Here is a 22953-nt window from a genome sequence, read left to right as displayed (position 1 = left end):
CCACGGTATTCTTTTCCCAATTGATATCCTACAAGTACTACAATAATACACGAAGACCAAATTAGGTATTTCCCAACCCACAAGACACCTGACAATATATGGAAAGCCATTAAAGCTGACCATAGATGCAAAGATGCAGTCATATAAATGAAGATTTGAATGAATTCCGGATTGTTTGTGGAATGTCCCGACATTTTTCGTACCATGGCAGTCGGTTGTTTAGTCGATCATACAGGTTAAAAGATTTATATTGGCTACTGATAAGATCTCTGCATGTATGTATTGCCTATCCGACAATATCAATGGGTGACTGTCACTACTGTTTGTCGGACATAACTTTTGTACAATTGCTGCCCTGTCAATTAATTGTCAGAACATAATATGATTTTTTCTTTTTCCTACTTATTTGAATCTGGTTATTGGTAAATCGTAAGAATGAAATGAACAAGCTTTTGTTGCAAAGAATAAAATCTGCACGTCTATGGCCAGTTTAGCCTGGTAGCCAGGCCCGGACTGGCAATCTGTGGGTTCTGGTTAATGCCAGAGGGGCTGCTGTATGGTTCCATAGAAAGTTACCATATAGTGGGCTGGTAGGAAGCTGTTTTGGGCTGGTAGGGGGCTGTTTGGGCCTCTGTGTACTTGGAATGGCAGGGCCTATTTTGACTCCCAGTCCAGGCCTGCTGGTAGCCTATACAAAAAAAACAATACATACATACTTTACATACTTATTTGCAGTCATAAATAAAACAATATTGCGCCCTAAAATAATTACCACAATCAACAGTTGTTATCACCTTTCTAAAGTTCGTCTTAACCTATGCACTACTATAACACCAAATTAAATAAACATTCAACATGGTACTCGCCAAGGGTGCCTTTTCCACAGCTCTATTTGCCATTACTATATAACTTTTGATGAGAGTTATCAAAAAAATGTAAATATTAAGGTCCTCTTAGTTAAAGAAATATAAAGTTCAATTGTTAGCAGATGATTTGTGGTACAACAGACTAAGCCCTCTTTCCTTGTTAGGTGCGCTCCATTAAGGAGTACTCCGCTTTGTAACAAAGATGGCGGCACCCATAGCTGCAATGTAATGTAGGTATGCTGTATGATATTGTTGCGTGCTGGATTGAAAATATTAAATAAAAGGCCACCAGAGGACGCCAGAGTCAAACTTCTGTGATTTCCTGGGTGTTATCATTATTCTAAAAAAAAGCCTTTATTGGATTTCTGGCTTGGATCTCAAACGAACAACATTTCAGGCCTGTGTGGCCTTTTTTCAAGTTGAAAAAAGGCCACGCAGGCCTGAAATGTTGTTCGTTTGAGATCCAAGCCAGAAATCCAATAAAGGCTTTTTAAGATTATACACAATTTGGATGGTGCTGTGATTTCGTTTTGCATTGTTTATCCGGTTGGATTGGACAACCTTGCACGTGCACCTGTCTGACAGGTTTGTGGTTTGGGTGAGTGCTGACCAATTGTTCCAGTTTGTTATCATTATTCTACTCACTGATCCTTGGACCCTGACCCTTCAGCCGACTCTGATTCACTGCTTGCCAGTGGTGTAACTTTAGAGGAAGCTCCTCTATAGCTGCTTTCTGCAAATGTGTGCACCCGTTACCGATGGCAGGGGCGCTCGAGTGCAGGTGCATGAGCGCTCGAGTGGGTGGGGAAAACAGGGGAAAGCAGTTTGCGTCAGGTGTTGTTACATCTACATTGCTGCTGCCTTCCCTAACCCTCTTGCCTGAACTTTGACCTGCTTATAGGAACAGTAACACCCAAAAATGAAAGGGTTTTAAAAGAATGACAATGTAATGTATTGGTAAAACGGGTGTGTTTGCTTCAGAAACTCTACTTTAGTTAATATAAACAAGCTGCTGTGTAAAATGAGAAAAGGCACAGGATACACAGCAGATAAAATATAAGCTCTGTAGTATACAATGAGATTATTCAGAACTACTGTAATCTACTGTATATCCTGTGCTTCAATGGCTGCCCCCATGGCTACACAGCAGCTTGTTTATATAAACTATAGTAGAGTTTCTGAAGCAAACATACTAATTTTACCAGTGCAGGGTAACACTACATTATATTGTCATCCCTTGGTTTTTTTGTGTCACTGTTCCTTTAAAGGAGAAGGAAAGGCATTGTACACTTGGGGGTGCCAAATGTTAGCCACCCCCAAGTGATTGCGTTGACTTACCTGAAACCCCAGCTGGTGGTCCTATCAGCAGAAAACTGCACTGGCCCAGGGTTCTACCAGTAAGCACCATGGATCAATCCTTTTCCGTCTACCTCTTTCCTTCGTGCGGCTGTGCATGTGCAGTAGAACGAAAAGCCAAACTAAATTGTGCATGCGTTTGCCCTGGGAAATTTAAAGAAAGAAGACGCCAAAAGAGGATCACTCCGAGTCCGTGGTGCTCACTTGTATAACCCCGGGCCGGTGCAGTTTTCTGCTGATAGGAGCACTGGCCCGAGGTTTCAGGTGAGTTAATACAATCACTTTGGGGTGCCTAACATTCGGCACCCCCAAGTGTACAAAGCCATTCCTTCTCCTTGAACCCTTTGTGTATTGAACTTTTCCTGTAAGTCTGTACACCAGCTTCCTCCTTGCTCCCAACCTACTAGACCACTAGGGCCTTTTCTATCACCATCTGCTGTCTGGGAAGGAGGGAGCTGCAGTGCAACTAACAGGCCCGGATTTTTGGAAAGGCCACCTAGCTCCGGGCCTATGGCAGCAGGATTTTAGGGGGGGTGGCATGCTGCCCAACCACACCCACATTGGTTCAAAAACATTGGGGATGGGCTGGAGATACAATCATTTTTTAAATCCCCATTGCTCCAGCCCAGATTTGCACGAATAAAGGGGAGGGGACAGGGGCGACAAACGGCAGTGGGCCTAGAGGCACCCACTATGTAAATCCGGCCCTGGCAACTAAAGCTGTAGAAAGAGAGCTGTGCAGATAGAATTTTGGGGGAGGGGTGGCAAGGGGGGAGGGGTGGCAAGGGGGCAGGCAGATACTTTGGTCAAGTAGTTTTGCCTTAGGTGCCATGCTACTTGGCCCATTTTGGTGTCCATAAGTGTGTATATATTGGAATTCATGCATAATATTAGCAATAAAAAGAGGGCACCTGTTTGGGAACAGGACAAATTGTTGTGGGGTATTACAATACAAAATATGTATGAGTATATGATCAAGGCCGGCTTTACATAGCGGGCACCCCTGCGCCCACTGCAGTTCATCCCTCCCATTTATTCAAGCAAATTTTCATCAGGATCAAAGCAATGGAGATTGGCGCACAGGAAATGTATAAAACTATTGTATCTCCAGCGCATCCTCTGTGTTTCTGAACCAATGTGAGTGTGGTTGGGCAGCATGTCACCCCCTAAAATCCTGCTGCCCTAGGCCCGGGCCTTTCCACAAATCCGGACCTGCATAGGATTTGCTGGCAAACGCCATGATTTCTGTTTTTTTCTCTAACACACCAAACTGGTAGATTAAAACATAATAGTCCCCACAGGCTATGCCTCTGTGACTGGTTAAAGCCCTATAAACTACAGTAGTAGTACATTAGCCTCGCCCTCTCTATGAAATTCAGTGCAGTCACAACTATAACAGGTTTCCATTGTGGAACATGCGCAACCAGCAAACTCGGCCACCATCTCAGAACAGAAAACAAAGCAAAGGCTTGTCGAACAGAGAACCAATAGGATGACGGCAACAGTTAGGGCGGAACACAGTTCACCAATCGGTAAAGAGCCCGCTCATTTTACCATTGGTACATGCAAATAAGATGATGGGAGAGGCGGGGCCGTGGGCAGAGTCGGCGCCATTTTGTGGCGGGTATAACTAGGAAAGGAAGTGACTAGTTCTTTCTATTGCAGGGCTGAGGTCCCGGCAGCGGCGCCTGTGTTTCTTCATCGGTTGTGGCTGTGTTTATTCCCTCAAATTCCTCTTGATTCCATGAGCTACGGTCGGCCTCCGCCGGACGTGGAGGGAATGACCTCTCTCAAGGTTGATAATTTAACCTACCGAACCTCCCCGGAGACCCTGCGCCGGGTGTTCGAGAAATATGGCAGGGTGGGTGATGTCTACATCCCAAGAGACCGCTACACAAAGGAGAGCCGGGGTTTCGCCTTCGTTCGCTTCCATGACAAGCGCGATGCCGAGGATGCGATGGACGCTATGGATGGCGCCGTGCTGGACGGACGCGAGCTGAGGGTGCAGATGGCCCGCTACGGGCGCCCTCCCGACTCCCACCACGGAAGGCGAGGGCCTCCTCCTCGGAGATACGGCGACTATGGCCGGCGAAGCAGCAGAAGGTGACGCGAGGGTGGCAGGGGCGATGTTTATCTCGGGCAGATGGGGATGGAAAAGCTTCAGGGGAATAGCGACGGCACAAAAGCGCTGTGAAGCCACGTGAGCCGCCCAAGATGGCGCCCGAGCTTTCTCCCCTGCGGTGACTGGATTCCTGCCCTTTTTCGTGGCGGCATAGGGGCGCTCGCTTCACGTTTCTAAACCTACCTTTTTAAGCGCTACTATACTTCCTTTCAATTTATTTTCAGCCTTTTTTACAACCTATACATTTAGCTATTCGTCAGGAGTGTGTAGGCCTGGGCAGAGAGCTCTGATTTCTCTATAGTAGAGTGGGGCCATGCCTTTATTTCCCTTTGTTCTGCCACAATGGCCGCCTCATCTCTCTCTCTCTCTCTTGTGCAGTTTGAGTCAGTGCCTGTGTTCTGATCCAAGAATGAGTTTTGTGGATCTACAGAATATAGTCCTGCCTTGTATGCTTCTATGCCCCCCAGTGGCTCAACTGTTTTTTTTTTGTTTTTTTTTTTGTAATTATAAAATCGTATTCCCGGTACAGGTATAGGATCCCTTATCCGGAAGCCCGATATCCAAGCTCCAAATTACGGAATGGCCGCCTCCCATGGCCTCCATTTTATCCAAATTTTCCTTTTCTCTAATAAAACAGTAGCTTGTACTTGAGCCCAACTAAGATATAATTAATCCTTATTGTAAGCAAAACCAGCCGATTGGGTTTAATGTTTACATTTATTTCTAATAGACTTAAGGCAGACCCAAATTATGAAAGACCCCCTATCCAGAAAACACCAGGTCCCGAGCATTCTGGATAAAGGATCCCATGCCTGTAATAAAAGTCATATACATCAAACATTTGAGCTACATGCAGATTTTGAAAAGAGCCTTAAGAGCTTTGCAGTTTAGGGATGCACTGAATCCAGGATTCGGCCTTTTTAAGCAGGATTCTGATTCCTTCTGCCTATGCAAATTAAGAGTGGGAAGGAAACAGATTTTTTGTTACAGAACAAGGAAGTCCATTTTCCATAATTTGCCTATGCAAATTCGGTATTCGGCCAAATCTTTCGCGAAGGATTCGGGGGTTCGGTCGAATCCATAATAGTGGATTGGGTGCATCCCTAGTATAGGTAACACTAAACTGTTGCAGGGGAAGTGTATAAATCATGTTTTGATCCTAGATTTTCCTTTTTCAGCCCTAGAAGGCGTCGTCGCAGCCGCTCCAGAAGCAAGAGTAGATCAAGGTCCCGCAGCAGATCTCGCTACAGCCGATCCAAGTCCCGCTCTCGTACAAGGTCTCGTACTCGGTCCAGCTCAAAGTCTCGCTCGGCGAGAAGATCCAAGTCAAAGTCGACTGCGTCAAGGTCTCGCTCCAGGTCTAGATCCAGATCAAGGAATTCGCCTCCTCCGCAGAAATCCAAATCCAGATCCCGCTCTCGGAGCCCTCCAAAGTCTCCAGAAGAAGAGGGAGCAGTGTCTTCATGAAGGTAAGGTGCTCTTATAACACAATGGGGATTAAGTATAACGTGTAAAGTTGGTTTGCCTTTAGTATGAGTGCAAGAGTTTTCTTCCTTTTTCCCCAGACCCTGGTGGATTCTGGGTGGAAGCTGCTGCTCTTATAAATTTGCGTTTATACTACTGTGCCGCCTGGGAATTGGCTGGGGTGCTGTTGTCCTTTTGAATGAATGTTTAAACCAATATCTGCATTTTCCCCTCAAAGCTGCGGGCTCCAGTTGCTTAAGGAGTATTGGGCTGTATTGCAGATATTAAGTGGTTTTTCCTGATCCTCCAGGGACCAGTTTCTGTGGGCGTGTATTGGAGCAGGTTTGTGTCTGATGTTAAAGATGCACTGTCTGGGATTCTATGAGCCGCTCTATTGCAGTGTTGCTCAGTAGGCTGTAGTACTGTCCTTCTCTAAAAGCATAGCTTGGCTAAATGGCATTTGCAACTGCCTACACCAACCTTACTGCAGGTTTTCTATGTGTGAGTCCTACTAAATACTTGTAGGATATTAACATCACTATCAGCATTTCATGTAAATACTATATGAAGTTATTTCTTCGGGAGATGCACACCCAATGGGAGTGGTGGTGGGCAGCTTCACCTCCCAGCAAACCAATCTTGTTAGTGTCATAGTCCATCAACATATTGAGGTAAAATAAAGGGCATTTGTCATTCTCATGTTAGTGAGTTACAAATGTCCCAGTGTAAGATGTCTCCTCACAACTTGCCTGCTCGCAGTATTTGCCACTTACCTATAGCAGGCGGAGCACACATGCAATAGAGGCCATCACAGAAGCTTATGGTTATTGTTCCCTGACTGGTATTTAAGATAACCTGTACAGGGTCTGAGTGCAACTAATCTAATCCTTGTTGTTTTTATTCTCCACCATTAGAATCAACATCTGGAACTCTACAAGATGAAAATCATCTCTTGGGTGATAATTCTTCATTAGCCCATGGAGAAATAGAGCAAAGCAACAGCCTGCCGAAAAGGTGGTTATTTGTATGATTTCTTAAACTTTTTACCTATTTCAGTTGCGCTTTGTGTCGCAAGACTTTACATTTTATGTGCAATTTTGTTCCTGTTCAAATTTCTTGTAATTTAGTGAAATGGCCGACTACAGATTTCAATATTGGCTTGGATATCTGAGGTAACTTGCTTTTGTTAAAGTATCATTGAAATTCTGTGGGGGAAATAAAGGTATCTCACAGCTGTCATGCTCCACCCCTTTATATAGCGCATGGACACTCATCAGACTGGCCAGGGTTCCTCCAAGTGAAATGTTCTTGTAATGCGTGGAACTGTTAATGAAATGTACATGTAACTATGTTGCAAGGGTGTGTTTTTTTTATTTGATCACAACTCTAATTTCTTCTCTTGTGTATTTTTGTGCACTAGGCGCAGTTGTGTAGCAGTTGTATTGCTGGTTAGCTGTATAAGGTGGCGTGTTGCAGTGCAGAGTGCTTGGCTGTTTCCTGTTATCTCCTCATTGCTCCTGTGTAACGCTGCCTTGTCGTGCAGAAAACACATGGCTGTCCAGTTTATTAGGATGCCTAACGACAACTGCACATCCAGTCGCCCGGCCTTGTGTAAAATTACGGAGCATACAGTGAGCACATCTAGCTGATGAGAAACACCTTATGTTTTAAACCTGGTAAATCCTGAGCATCAATATGTAATATCATATGCTGGTGTCATTCCTTTGTATGTAATGATCTGCATATATCTGGCTCTCACATTCTGTACTATAACCACTGTTTTCTGTAGTAAATAAAACTTTTTTTTCTTTATACAATGTGTCCACTTTCTTTGGCTCGTGGTTTTTTTTTTTGCAAATTCGACATTTCAGGATTCTTCAGGCAAATGTCACTTTATGTCCACGTTTCAATCTTAAATGTCCATACAAGGCATTTCATTGTGATACTACTTCATCCATAGCTCCTGCAGGGGTCTTGGAATCATCCACAGTGTAATCTTTATAGCCTGGTGGCAACCGTGAATGCAGGTTAATGCTAAATATGGCCGGCACCATTGCCTTTTTATGTACCCTAAACCTACAGTATTTCTGGGCACAATAGAACAGGGGCGATACAGTTGTTTAGGTATTGGTTGGTAACACCTGGTAGATCTACCTCTTATTCAGTGTTGTAACTAAGGTGGATGCAGTAGGTGGGACTGTGAAGCAGGCAACTCCCAAGATTTCTGTCAGACATGGACAAAGTTACACCACTGCTCTTATTGATCCAATCGAAGTTAAAAAAAAAAGCATCTCCTTTTTCCCCTCCAGTGCTATTGGGGCAGTACTTAGATCAACCTTACTAGTAGGCCAATCTGTAGAGCTTTATGAAGTGTTGGTCTCTTACTGATGGCTTCCTATCTTCATTTCTGGGCACAACCCCCCCCCTTATGACACCATTTTAACTGACCTGCTTTTCATGCACCTGGGAAATGACACAGCTACCTAGCAGTTTTAGCCATCTGCAGGTGGAATAAAAGCATTTTATTTAGTTTCCATGGGTTACTGTCAGCTGCACTTAGCCATTTTTTTTTTTTGTAAATGAGTCCATTCTGTTGTGAATTGATTATTGGTGTGTACTTCTAGCCCCAAATTGACTCATGGGATACAGCCAACTTTAGTCTATGATCCAATTATTCATGCAGTGAAACCACAATTTTATATACCCAGATATGTTCCCCCATTGTACAGGTATGGGGTCCTTTACCTGTTATCCAGAAAGCTCTTAATTATGGGAAGACCATCTCCTGTAGACTTTTAATTAAATTTACTTTAAAAAAAAAAAAGTACCTTTATCCACTTGATAAAACCATACCTTGTACTTGATCCAAACAGATACAATTCTTTATTGGCAGCAAAACGTGTGGGTTTTTTTTTTTGTTAATGCTTACATGATTTCTTAGAGGCTCCATAGTAACTTATTTTTTAAATTTTTCTCTAATAAAATATTACCTTGTACTTGATCCCAACTAAGATCATTTGTGGCAAAATAATCCTATTGGGTTTTTGGTAACTTAATTTCCATATTAGAGAAAGATCAATTATCTGGAAACCCCTAGGTCCAGAGCATTCTGGATAGCAGGTCCAATACTTGCTTGATTTGCAACTGTTAATATACACTTCAAAATAGCAGGGTATCCTGATATTTTTTGAGGGAACAAGGTCTGAGAGGCTAGAACTTTTAACCATTCCATAAAAGTTTGAGTTAAAGATCTGCAGGCATTTAGCAATACAGTTTTTAATAAGTAATGTTAATGATATAAGTATATTTCCAACATCACTGGGTTTTCTAAAGGGGAACTTTTTAATAAATGTTGAATTCAATTTTAAAATGTAATATAATAAGGTTAACATCATACTAAAATTAGATTTTCTTCGTGAAAATGCTGTACCATTTCTGAAATCCAGTCACTCCACTATTCATATGAAATAGTAGCTTGATTAAAGAAAAACTACAGACTTGTGAAATTCAGTTTAGACCTTTATTTCAGTATTATTAAACTTTCATTTTGTGATTGTTCTCCTTTAAGTTCACTATCCAGATGTATTTTGGTTGGCTGCTATGGGTTATTGGATACCCTTAATATATGTGCCAACAACAGGCTTCTTATGGGATAAGATTGTTGGCCCACTATATAGGTCAAAGCAAGGAATTGCTTATTGCTAACAGGATTTATACATTTATGACCAGGGTAAGACTCCGGCCACAGTATAAAGTGAACCTTAATCTCCTCCCACAAACATCTGCAATTCTTTCTTCCCCTTTACTTACTCCAGAAGTGGAATGATGAAGCACAGTGGGAAAGCGGTGAAGATGCTTCTGTTCCAAATGTTGCTCATAAATAAATCAGTTGCTGCTCTTCCCAGGGGGCAATCAGCTCACCCAGTGTGGCCAGCCCCCTTTCTATCTAATGTTATTATCATCATTTGCACCGTGTGCCTTCCGGGAAGCTCCGATCCAGCCAGACACTCATTATCTGCATCAAACGTTTTAAGTGGAACGTTGGTACATTTCAGATTCCATTTGCACAGCAGGGCTTCAACTGACCAATCAGCACTGCAAATAAAGAATGCTTTAGATTTCATTTTTAATGTGATCAAAACTCATAACTTTCAAATCAGCTGCTTGTGCCATTGCAGTCTCTGGGTGGGATCTGGTCTTCCTATTGGCTGTTTAAAGGGGAACCAATTACAACATAACATAGTGTAACTTTGATTGTGGTGTTTGCATGAGGTACATTACATTCGGCTGAATCCTTCTGCCAGACCAAATCCTAATTTGGATCTGCAAGTTAGGGTAGAGTCCTGCGCGGGTCCATTTTTTGGGACCCGCACCCTGCAATCCGCAACCCGCATTCTTACCCGCTTGAACCCGCCACCCGCTGACCATCAAGAATCAGGAAGTGCTGTCATTATAAACCGGAAGTGACATCATCGGAAGTAGATATGATCAGAAAAAAGGGAGTAAAACCGGAAGTGCTGTCATTGTGTACCGGAAATGGCATCATCGGAAGTGGACGTGACCAGAAAAAAGGAGCAAATATTGATATTGAGAAGACCCGCAGCCCGACCCGCTGACCCGCGGGTATACCCGCACCTTGAGCTTCAACGAAAAACCCGCATGGTACTGGAAGTTTATGCGGGTAACCCGCGGGTACCCGACCCGCTGCAGGAAGTTAGGGGTGGGGAGGGAAATCGCATGACTCACAAAACAAGGAAGTCAAAAATGTTTTCCCCTTCCCTTAATTGCATATGCAAATGTGGTTCGGTATTTTGCCAAATCTTGCATGAAGGATTCGGGGGTTCGGCCGAATCCAAAATAGTGGATTCGGTGCATCCCTAGCATATAGTGTTAGATTTAGGGCACAATAACAAATTATTTTATATCCCCAAAATGAAATAATGAACCCTGCTTGTCATATGCATTTATTTAATATTTCACTACAGTCAGGATTAAGTTATGATAAGGCCTCCTTAAGTCTTAAGGAGAAGGAAAGCTACGGAGGCATTTTTATTTTATTCTGTAGACTGTTTTACCATGCCCGAGTAAAAAGCTCTCTGTTTAGGATAGCAGCTGCAGTATTAGCTTGGTGTGACATCACTTCCTGTCTGAGTCCCTGCTCACTTATAGCTCTGGGCTCAGATTACAGCAGAGAAGCAAACTGAGCATGCTCACGCCCGGGGCAAGGAGGTTTAAACTGAAGGCAGGAAGTCTGATACAGAAGCCCATGTATATACAATAGAAGGAAAAAAATGCAGTGTTTCTTTTGACAGGGGACTCAGAGCAGCACTACTTTGAGAGGTTTACGTGTATATTTAGATGGATCTTTCTGATGAGGCTTATTTAGTTTTAACCTTTCCTTCTCCTTTAATATGCATAGATTTGGGCAGGGAATGTGTCCAACTAGTCTCATATGAGCATGTGCAAACAGTTCAGTTTAATCAGCGGCTGCACGAAGACTAGATTTTTCCATGGTGTGACTGTACTTGCATGGTAAATGCACACTTGAATAAGTACAGATCTATGATCCTATGTGTAAGAGATTAATTATGTAACTAAACAGTTTAATAACTAAACTCCATTTTAAAGGACCTATATGAAATAATGTACTGTTACCTTCTGACTTGGTAAGTGGTCCAGAACTCAGCCTGTGGCATCCTCTCCATCAGAAAGCGCACGGTTAATAAGATATCTTCAAAATCTAACAAAGAATTACATGTTATTGTTATTGAAAGGGTTGATTTAGTCCAATTAGAAACAACTCCCTGGGTACCACTCACCCCCTTACTTTTTAGCCAAGTACAGAGCTCTGATTCGCCACACTTCCTGCTCTTGGGTGGTTATCTTTCTTATAGCAGTGAGTGGAGCTAATACTAGACTGTATTTTTATCTAAGGTTTAAAGCAGTGTTCTGGTCATTAGATGAAGCCATTTCTTCCCTCCAGAGCACAAAAGATATGAATTTAATGGAGAGAATCTCCGAGTTTGTAGTGAACAAGGTCCCAGCATTCACCCCAGTGGGCTCACGTTCCTGCATTACCTTTGGGTTCATAGAAGACATCTGACCCCAATATAATGTCAATAGGTGGCAGATCCAGAAGATCAGGAGAAACTTCCCCCCAGGTCAGACCAATAACGGGAACTCCGACAATATTATTCATCTTACAGCTGCGCCGACAGTTTTCCAAGCATTGCGGCATCTCTGCCGAGTCTGAGAGAATTACTTTGGCGCCACATTTAGCGGCCAGAATGCCAGGTAGGCTCACGCCGGCACCAACCTGGAAGGATACAGAATGATAATCATTCAATAAAGTAGCAACATCTCTGAAATGACTTGTAGCCTAATTCTACATGAAAGCAAATAACTACAGTGCAAGTTCTTATTACCTCCAACACTCTTTTGTCTGCCAAATTTTTCCGGTGATACCAGAGATACTGCGCCAGCACCACTGCACACGGCCAGACATACATGCCATACTGGCAGTTCAGCACCTGGAAAAATAAGTTATTACTAGTGAGAGTTAGTGATGAGCAAATCCGTCTGTGCCGAAAAATCTGCGAAACTCAAAAAAAAATTCTCGAAACGGCAAAAAATTTGCAAACCGCATTGAAGTCAATGGGCTTCGCGAAAACATTCGCAGTAGGCGAAGTGAAGAAATATGCCGGGAATCCATGCCTGCCGAATCAATTCGCCCATCACTAGTGAGAGTCACTTATCCATAAATTAGATTGCAAGCTCTACAGTGCAACTAATGTAAGAAATTTAGGGAACAAAAAAAAAAAAACCTTTAAAGAGATACGGACATTAGAAAATAACCTTTTTTTATTATCTATCATAAAATTTTCTTTGAATGCAATTTATAATTTTGCGATAAAACCATTTGCCTAATGCTTTTACTTAAACTTTCTTACTACCCTGTTCCTCTATGAGGGGGCTGCCATATTTGTGCAGCAGGAATCCGTTAGCGTTAGAAACTCTGACAGGTTAAGAAGGGACAGTCAGGCCGGCAAACCAGCCAGGTTTAGGAACTTCAAGTAACAATTACTTACAAAAGTATAACTATCCGCAAAAAAACGATCAACGTGACCTATAGGTAACTTTTTATGTAGATTAACATTTTGAAAATACTTTTTTTAGTGTTAGTATCACTTTAAGTAAAATGATGTGTCAGCTGCAAAGGTGTTCTCTAAACGTACCAAGATTACAATGATAGGTTGTCAATGCACAATAGGATGTCAAAGTAGTGAGCCTCTACTGCAACTGATAATTGTGGCTTGCTGGGGGGTGGTCTTTTACAGCAGCACCCCAACTTCACCCAGGGGTCCCACGCTTTCTCAAACCTATCATGACATCCCTGTCTTATATGGATGAGTTTGTATAAAGGAATGACTTAATTGACCCCCCCCCCTCCCTTTGACACGTCTGAAGTTCTGGATCATTGCTGCTATTGACAAGCTGAAACTTTAGGCTGGTGCAATAAGTTCAGTATATGAAATATGGCATTTTAAGCCATATTCCTTTTTAGGGTTTAGAGCTCCATGAAAACAGTACAGATATGGAATCCACAGCTATGGCTAATCAGCAATTCATTTAGATGCATGCTGCAGACTAAACTGATTTATGTGCAGCCATGCATCTAAATGAATTGCGGATTAGCCATGAAGGCTGTGGATTCCATATGTGTTCCGTTTTAAAGGGATATATGGTGGGAATCCTACATCCAACACATTGCAGGCAGTTCTGCTTTATTTACAGTCATAAATACTACATATAAATGACCCATAATAAAGTAAGGATGCAACGTGTGGCCTATAACAATTGGGTTATTATGGTGCTATTGTCCCACTGCTGCCAAGTTATAGTGACAAGCAGCTTCCCTTCTGATACAAAGAAACGGGTCGCGCACATACAGGTCCCTGGTACCAAGCAAAGCTCAATAATAGGCTGGACAACCCCCAGCCTCGCCCATCTTGTTTACATAGCCCCGCCTCTTCCTCTAGCGCTGCTGCAGCCCCGCACGTAGCCCATGGCGTGTATCACCAACTGGGGCCCAAGTACCTCGGGGATGGTCACACGCATCTTTTGTTCGTCTTTCCCTTCTCTCCGCAGAAACTCATAGACCCTTTCCCCGATCCGCTGCTCGTTCTCCTCCCCCATTTCCACGGATTAGACATCAAAGGGACCCCGTATCAGCGCAGCAATACGTGGGGGGCAGTAGTGTCGCGAAGTGGTGACGCTTAATGCGCCGCACGGCTTCTATTCGCGGCCATCTTAGTACAGTCAGCCATTATCTCACACGTTTTTTTTTTCTTGACTATTTGCGAGAAAACGCTTCAGGCGATTTTAACGCATTTAAATAACAAAAGGTGCGTCGAAAAATATTAAGATGGCCGCAGGCCACTAACAACGCAGTTATATAACGCGCGAAAGTTTCTGGTCTGGAGATAAATTAATATTCAATTATTTTTCAATGGTTACCATAAATGTGTTATGTATGACTCTATACTAAGCCTGTGGTCATATCTCCCTCAAATTATGTTACTTGTTTTCCCCCCATTAACGCTTGACCCTCCCAATATGGCGCCCATCCTCAGCCATGCCTACACAGGTTCCGCCTTCTGCTCCTCTTTTCCCATTGCTTAAGCTAGACTGAGGCGGCGATGTTTATCCAATGGGAGGAGAGGGGTTGAATGTGATGCTGCTGGAGGGATTGTCGGGGCAGAGTTGGACCGGAAACACCGGGGATGAACCACAAGAGTAAGAAGCGCATCAAGGAGGCGAAACGCAGCGCCCGGCCCGAGCTCAAGGACTCGCAGGACTGGTGCCGTCATAATTACTGCGAGGTCTTCTCGTTAAACCCCAGTACTGTGCTGGTGAGGGAGAGTAGGGAACCACTGTTCTGTGAGACATATCCCAATAGCCCTTGTGAAAGTAGAGAGTTGCCACCTGCTGCACAACCTCTTTGCTTTCGTTTGTAACATCAGCTGCAACTTCAGAGTCTTGCAATACTCTAATAATATCCTAATACCTGGACTTCCTGAAGCAATGAGCAGCAGTTAGAGGCTAGACAGAGAATCACACAAATCTGGAGGGATTTTGGGGGCAGATTTTAATGAATGACAACTTCAAGCATCCCCTGGCAGACAATTATACTCAGAGGCTGAATAACAGGGGCCCCTGTGTCCTGCGAAGGACTGCAAAGCTTGTTAACTTTCCTGCAGGGCTCTGTTTTTGTTCTGTTGTTTTCCTTCTTCAAATGTAAATACTGGCTTGTTGTTAGGGATCTACAGGCCCTAGCAACAAGGCAGTGATTTGAGTGACTGACTCGAAGATGGATATGGGAGGCCAAAAACAGAATGATCTGCGATGGTATATAGGATATCAAACCTCTAGCCAAATCTGCCTTGTGGTTACCGAGCGTTGTGGCCCCAGCAACCTGCTTGCTGTATTGTCATATAGAGACAGATAATCTCAGACTATTAATATCTTTATCATATATATATATATATATATATATATATATATATATATATATATATATATATATATATATATATGTTAAATTCCCTTTTCAGGGTAATGGCACATGGTGCAGTTCTTGCTGCCTGATGTTAATGAACACCGTAAATGGCTGATAAAATGATGTAATAGACAGATGACTTGGTTATAAGCGTGATGGCACATGTTGAGATTAATCGCCAACTATAAATACACTCTACCGTAGGTGACTGTTCTGCAAATGCTTTCAAACTGGCAATATCCCAGTGGTCAAACATACACATTGCTTTGTTTTTTTCCAAAGTTGGCCCCCCTCGATAAGAGTAGATTTGTGATGGGTGACTAATCTCAATGTGTGCCGTCGCCTTAAATTATGTAAGGATGCTTAAAAGGAACAGTAACATCAAAAAATGAAATTGTTTTAAAGTAATAAAAAAATAATGCAGTGTTGCCCTGCACTGGTTAAACTGGTGTGTTTGCTTCAGAAACACTACTATTGTTTATATAAATAAGCTGCTGTGTAGCAATGGGGGCAGCCATTCAAAGGAGAAAAGGCTGAGGTTACACAGCAGATAAGCTCTGTAGAAATTAATGTTATCTGTTATCCACTATTTAACCAGTGCCATATAGCCTTTTTTCAATTTCCACCATTGCTACACAGCAGCTTGTTTATATGAACTATATTCGTGTTTCTGAAGCAAACAGTTTTACCAGTGCAAAGGCAGCTGTACATGACATTTTCATTACTTAAAAACGCTTTCATTTTTTGGTGTTACTGTTCCTTTAAGGATGTTTAGAGTGATTGCATTAATTTATGTGCAGGATAATGTTGAGCGCGTCGACGCTGCACAACTCACCACAGAGGAGTTCATCGAACGCTATGAAAAACCCTACAAGCCGGTGGTTATCATTAACGCCACCGCTGGCTGGCCGGCCAATGAAAAATGGACCCTGGAACGGCTGAAGCGCAAGTATCGCAACCAGAAGTTCAAATGTGGGGAGGACAATGACGGTTACTCTGTGAAAATGAAAATGAAGTACTACATAGATTACATGGAGGGGACACGGGACGACAGCCCCCTGTACATCTTTGATAGCAGCTATGGTGAACACCCTAAGAGGAAGAAAATATTGGAGGATTACGAGGTGCCCAAATATTTCCGAGACGACCTGTTCCAGTTCACTGGGGAAAAACGACGTCCTCCATACAGGTAGGATTGGGATCTCTTAAAGGATTTCTATTGAATAAATATACATGGAATAAAGTGAAAATATAGCCAACCCAACACAGGGGCTGAGAAAAGAGAGCACAGCTGTGCACAACCCACTACAATCCAGTTTATTTGGCAAGCCCCTCTTAAATCTCAACAGAATCAGCCGATTTTTGGGCCATCAAGTAGCAGATCTCATGCCTTTTCACATGACATCCTTTTTTTCTACCCCTTATATCCCTTCCAGAATCTCATTTGCCTACCGAGAGATTCTGGGAATTGTAGCGCTAATCCAGCTGTAGTGCCATAAATTCTCTGTTGTAATTAATTTAAAATCCTCTTTAGAAAATAAGTTATCCAGAAGAGAGGATGGTGGCAAGGCATGGCCATATCTGTGCATCTTTATGTTTATCTGTGTTGTTCTTGGTGATGTATACTTATTCAACGGACTTTGTTGAACTAAGTCCCCTGCTGGCCACATTGTGACTGTAGCAGGAGTAGTTTTCTTAATTGACGTAGCACAGCTCTAAATTGACTTTTATACCTCTGCTTCCATCAGGTGGTTTGTGATGGGACCGCCACGTTCTGGGACTGGAATTCATATTGACCCTTTGGGCACCAGTGCTTGGAACTCTCTAGTCCATGGGCATAAGCGCTGGTGCCTCTTTCCCACTAACACACCGCGTGAACTGATCAAAGTAACAAGGGATGAGGGGGGGAATCAGCAGGATGAGGCCATCACTTGGTTCAATGTTGTTTACCCACGCACTCAGCTTCCATCATGGCCGCCTGAATTTAAACCTCTAGAGATCCTGCAGAAGCCTGGAGAGACGGTGTTTGTGCCGGGTAAGCAAGCAGGTTGCTATAGAAACTAGGGATGCACCGAATCCACTATTTTGGATTCAGCCGAACCCCGAAATCGTTCGCGAAAGTTTCGGCCGAATCCCGAACCGAATCCTAATTTGCAAATGCAAATTAGGGGTAGAAAGGGGGAAACCTTTTTTACTTCCTTGATTTGTGACAAAAAGTCACATGATTTTCCTCCCCACCCCTAATTTGCATATGCAAACTAGGATTCTGTTCGGCCGGCCAGAAGGATTCGCCGAATCCTGCTGAAAAAGCCTGAATCCCGAACCGAATCCTGGATTCGGTGCATCCCTAATTGAAACACAAGGTGCAAGATTCCCAAAACCAACCAAGTGACTGTATTGTTTCTTGCACAGGAGGTTGGTGGCATGTGGTCCTCAATTTCGACACCGCCATTGCGGTTACCCAGAACTTCGCTAGCTGCTCTAATTTCCCTGTAGTTTGGCACAAAACTGTGAGAGGGAGGCCCAAGCTTTCCAGGAAGTGGTACAGGTAAGATGGGAGATACATGGCTTAAGGTTGAATAGTATCGTGTATACCATATATTATCATACAGATCATCCTGAATACCATCAGTATCTTGTTGCTCTGTAATATGGTTACACATAGCAACCGATCACCTTCAATTAGCCTTCCGCTTGTAGAATAATGATTATAAATCTGAGTAGTTGCTATGGTTTGCTGCTCATTGTAGGTAGTAGACTCAACGTCTCTTCTTTACATATGCATCTCAATACCAACAGGATTTTGAAGCAGGAACGGCCAGAATTGGCAGCACTGGCAGATACTGTGGACCTTCAAGAATCCACGGGTATCGCATCGGACTCTTCCAGCGATTCTTCCAGTTCCTCTTCCTCCAGCTCTTCTGAGTCCTGCTCAGAGGTGAGACGTTTCTTTTGTTACCACTGCTGAACTGAGTATAATACTACTATAATACTATACCTAAAGACTTTTGAAGCTGGCACACACAGTATGAGTAGTTGCCACTGGAATGGATATACCGAATGTGATTTATGTGTTCAATTTGCAGGCTGGAACTTTAGGGCTCAACAAGAATTTGAATGTTTGGCTTGGCAGTAGTGCGTCGTTCTGCCATATCAGCCCTCAGCAGTGTTCGCTCTCCTTCCAATGTTCTAGTGAAACTTCTCTGCTTAATGACCTCTGACTTTTTAACCCTCAGGATGACTCCAGTTCTGGAGCGGAAATGATGTCCCGTAGGAAGAAGAAGAGGAGACTCTGCAACGGGATGGGGAATGGTGACATCACTACACAGGATGACTGCGCGAGCAAGGAGCGTAGCTCTTCAAGGTGACACAAGGTTGTAGGAAAGGCCAAGCAACAATTGTTCCTTGATGCTCTTCAAAGAATATGGTGAATCCTTCCCTTTTGCCCCGTGCTGCTACACACCAGCAGAGCAAAGCAGTCTTGCTATTTTATATTAGATTGCACACAGACTGTATTTATTAGGCCAGAATACATGGGATTATCAGTTTTTATCCAGCAAGTGGGATGCCTTTTAGGAGATGTTGCTTCTTTTTGAGGTTTGTGAGCTCCATCTTTCCTTCAACTCCGCTGCTGCTTTATATCCACCTCCTTCCAAACACAAATAGGTAGCCTTTTTTATCTGTACAATGTCTGTATTCAAGGATCAACAGATACTGCTTTCTGCCAGTGGAAGCTCTGAAGTGTCTTAAAGGGAAAAGAATGAGATCACTAGAATGGTCCTTTAATAAAGGGCAGTGATTCAGCTAATTCAGCTGTCACTTAACATTGTCTGAGTTTTCTCTGCCTTCGATAGATAGAGCAGCATGTACAATGTCATAAGTTTCAGTTATCTGTCTAGGAATTAAAGGAAATATAAAGCCAAAGATCGAATTTGCGAAATGAAAGAAAAATACCATTCAAAGCAACTTTCCAACGGCTACAACTTTCCAATATACATTCATTACACATTCCCAATGGTTTAAAACTATAACTGCAGTATCCTTCATTTTGTTTTCTCTGCAGTGGTGGGTCTGGCTTTTAAAGCAATGTAGACGAACTAGCTGATTAGCAGACCTGCAAGGCTGACTTCTGCTACGTTATTTTAGGATTCTGTAGCAGGGAACAGCAATAGATCAACAAATAAAGCGGTCAATAGCTATGACTGTTATATATGACTTTAAAGCCAGTGCAAATATGTAACAACTGTATATTGGGAAGTCATTTAGATCCACTTTAACAATGCCTGGTACTTAAAGCACTGTACTTTGAACTGCAGCATAAGTAACATAAACCCCCATTTTTATATTGTCTGTTCCCTTTAAAACCATGCTTTTTCCGCCTGCAGTACTGATTTACTGCATGCCGATAGTCCCAGAGAATTCTTTTTAAATGGATAAGTCCTGATCTAATTTGTGGTGGAATTACCTTTAATATCACTTGGAAACTGAGATTTTTAAAGTCTGTGATTGCTCTGTTAATTTAAAACTGTAATTTTTCTCTTGTTTTTTTAATATATATTTTTTTCTAACAAATAAAAGTCAGACCCAAAGTGAATTCCTGTGACTCTGTTGTTTCTCTTGCGTTTGCTTTAAAAAAGCCAGCATTGTGTTCAAACAAACGTATTCGGTTGGGCTGTTTGCCCAATTTCAACCAAACTGGTGTATACCGAATCATTGGCCTTTGATGGTGGTTTGGCCAAAACCTCCTTGAGTGGCTTTACAACTTTACCGCAGGAGCGCTTTGGGGCATTTTGCCTGCTGTATTTTTAATTTTCTAAAAATATATTTCTGAAAACTTGCCTTACTCCCACCTTTGGCAAATGGAAATGCCAGATCTGGTAGTATCTACTGGATGCTGGTCTGAGCATACTCCTGTTTCATTTGTCTCTGACACACACGTATTAACAAAAGGGTTAAATCTCTGTGTGCTCAAATACTCCTTTTATTACCCTGTAGATGCTCTGCTGGCCTCAGGTGCTTAATTGGAGCCTGAACAAACCGCATAATGCGATAAATGACACCAAAACACATGTAATGCATTAAACCAGCCAATCAATGTTATTCCTGCAGGGCAAACAATACCTGTAGTACACCTTCATTTTCTGTTTCAAATTTCATTTGCTCCCTGAAGGAAAGTAGCAAAGAAATGGATCTAGATGCTCAGAAACACTGAAAAAAATCTAGTCACAGAAGAAGGCCTAATCAAGAGTCAGTACCAGCAGTGCGGACAGGTATAGGCCAATACTTTTAGCTTTCAAAATCTAATATGAAATCAAAACAGATGAGCAGCACAATCTGCTCTAGAAATTACTCCACCAGGACCAGGAAGCCATAACCCACTGCACACCTCACTTCCTGGCCGCCCCTATGTAGTAGAAGGCAGCACACTAGACACGGAGTGTGGGAGTGCAGGTGAAAATGGCTTCTGGCTGGCTATAAAGCAACACACAGTGAGATTTACTTTCACAGGTATTAATAAGAATAGACTATTTGCCTTCGTTGAGCAGGAGTAAAAGCCAAAGGCTGGCTCTATGGCTACTGGCACACAGGTTTTCTGGGAAAAAATACCTTCCTATATATTTATCTTTTTTCCTTATTAATAACATTGGGATCAGCCATCATTTTTACCGGCCAGGCCGGTAAAATACCGGACATGTGGCAACCCTAGTCCTGCCGCTGGCGTTTAAACGAGAAACCAACCTGTGTGCCATAAGCCTTAATTACTTTGCTATTTCTTTTTTTTTTTTTTTGAGCTATTGTTCTGCAGTCTCTCCAGAGATGCAGCGTTTGCTAAAAATATCTGCCTGTGTGAACATGAGCAGCTGGGCAGCAAAATGATTGGTAAGTGTAGTTCTGACTCCAGGGAATATGTAGCAATGCTGCTATGGGCAATTTACACCTTACTCATATATTCTAGTGCTAGCATTAGTGATGGATGAATCTGACCTGTTTTGCTTCTCCAAAAATTCTCATAAGGGGGAAATTTAGCCAAAATGTATTGAAGTCTATGAGCAACAACATTTTGTTTGACAAGCAAAAAATTGTGCACAATACATTTTCACCCTATGGGCATCATTTTCGTTGTGAAACTTTTTCTAGTTCCTACTATATTGGCTCAGCATTTCCTACAAGCTCTGCCTGTGCCCTAAACCAGCCATTTATGGATTATAGCAGAAAAGATGGCGCTTGCTAGCACCCATTCATGCCCAACTTCAAAATAGATCGCTGTATTCCTCAAAGAAGAAATATGGGAATGGAATATAGTGTAGTATTTCTTTAATTAAATGCACACCCAGTGCTTATTGTGAATAAAATAGATCAGTGAGAGCCTTCACCATTAATATACCATGTGCTTCATACCATCATATCATTAGAGCAAACACAGAGAGGAGAGTTATTTGAAAGGGTTAATACCTACACTTTAAATCCCAATCGCTGTAGTAATCTATTATTGTCACAAACGTTAAAACAAATTGCTTGCGTCTCTCAAAACTTTTTGAAATATTGTGTTCGCCAGCTCCCAGCAAGGGTCTTTCCTTAATGGACAATAAAGAGTATCATGTGCAAAAACGTATTATTCTAGACTTTAATAAACTATAAAATTGCACTCACAAATGTTTCTCTTTACAATCGCGTTGAAACCAAATGAAGGGAAGTTCCCGCAAGGTTCTTGGCGTCTTTCCAGTTTTACCGCACGCGTTCCCACTTTTCTTTGGTTCACTTCCGCATTCGTCACCACTCGACGCGTTTCGCCTGTGCTGCTTCCTCCTTGCCCCCCATGTCTATCAACACTGACATTGTTCTAGACCAGGGGTCCCCAACCTTTTTCACCTGTGAGCAACATTCAGATTTAAAAAGAGTTGGGGAGCAACACAAGCACAGAAAATGTTCCTGGGTGGTGCCAAATAAGGGCTGTGATTGGCTATTGGTAGTCCCTATGTTGTCTGGCAGTACATCTGGTTTTTAAGCAACCAAAACTTATCTCCAAGCCTGGAATTCAAAAATAATCACCTGCTTTGAGGCCACTGGGAGCAACATCCAAGGGGTTGGAGAGCAACATGTTGTTCACGAGCTACTGGTTGGGGATCACTGTTCTAGACCCTTTAAATGTAACACTCCATGACTGCCTAAAGGTGGAGCACCTGCTGGAAGTTAGTAAGTCACTGATCCATAAATAACATAGAATAGTGGCAAGCATCAGTGTTACTAACAGATCTACTTGTCTAGCTCTACCCTGGTGTAATATACAGCACGCCCTAAGCAGTCATTGGCAAGGAAAAAACACAACTGGGTATACGTGAGCAGGTATCTTTGTGTTTCTTTGGGTGCTGCTTTCTAACCATGGACCGTGGGAGCTGCCATAGTGTTTGTTGGTTGGTGTATGCTGGCATAGTTTATTGTGTGCCCATCACTTCTTTCTCTCTGTACAAGTACAATTTATGTTCTGAGTAGAAGACACTATGGTGTGATTTAACTAAAGAAAGAGAACAGAAGGAAGAATGAAGACAGTGCGTCACTCCATTATTTGCAGTGAAGTTGAAGTTCCT

The 22953-nt window shown here is 42.6% G+C and overlaps 3 protein-coding genes across 6 annotated transcripts; 2 read left to right on the top strand and 1 right to left on the bottom strand.

Moving 5' to 3' along the window:
• The first annotated feature begins 3837 nt into the window (after positions 1-3837).
• On the top strand, positions 3838-7620 carry srsf2.S (serine/arginine-rich splicing factor 2 S homeolog). Of its 4 annotated transcripts, XR_005964512.1 has the most exons (5): positions 3838-4325; positions 5523-5813; positions 6047-6150; positions 6723-6822; positions 7229-7620. XR_005964512.1 is itself a non-coding variant. In XM_018238544.1 (3 exons), exons 1-2 carry the CDS (start codon positions 3967-3969, stop codon positions 5809-5811), a joined length of 648 nt encoding a protein of 215 aa, XP_018094033.1. In that variant the 5' UTR covers positions 3838-3966; the 3' UTR covers positions 5812-5813; positions 6723-7620. The 4 variants fall into 4 exon arrangements, 1 of the variants encoding a protein (XP_018094033.1); XR_001933375.1 differs by lacking the exon at positions 6047-6150; XR_001933374.1 differs by having other exon boundaries at positions 6723-7620.
• Positions 7621-9314: 1694 nt separating this feature from the next.
• On the bottom strand, positions 9315-14045 carry mettl23.S (methyltransferase like 23 S homeolog). The gene is given in 5 exon segments (NM_001092920.1): positions 9315-9903; positions 11464-11548; positions 11887-12124; positions 12234-12338; positions 13906-14045. Coding segments are annotated over 5 exon segments (705 nt in total). The 5' UTR covers positions 14005-14045; the 3' UTR covers positions 9315-9725.
• Positions 14046-14578: 533 nt separating this feature from the next.
• On the top strand, positions 14579-19961 carry jmjd6.S (jumonji domain containing 6 S homeolog). Its single transcript, NM_001087045.1, is given in 6 exon segments — positions 14579-14720; positions 16168-16556; positions 17116-17402; positions 17780-17915; positions 18167-18305; positions 18604-19961. Coding segments are annotated over 6 exon segments (1212 nt in total). The 5' UTR covers positions 14579-14591; the 3' UTR covers positions 18736-19961.
• The last annotated feature ends 2992 nt before the right edge of the window (positions 19962-22953 follow it).

Source organism: Xenopus laevis, chromosome 9_10S (assembly GCF_017654675.1).
Source record: "Xenopus laevis strain J_2021 chromosome 9_10S, Xenopus_laevis_v10.1, whole genome shotgun sequence".
Classification (NCBI taxonomy): Eukaryota; Metazoa; Chordata; class Amphibia; order Anura; family Pipidae; genus Xenopus; species Xenopus laevis.
The sequence above is the reverse complement of the archived record's forward strand: the minus strand, read 5'-3'. Positions and strand labels throughout refer to the sequence as shown.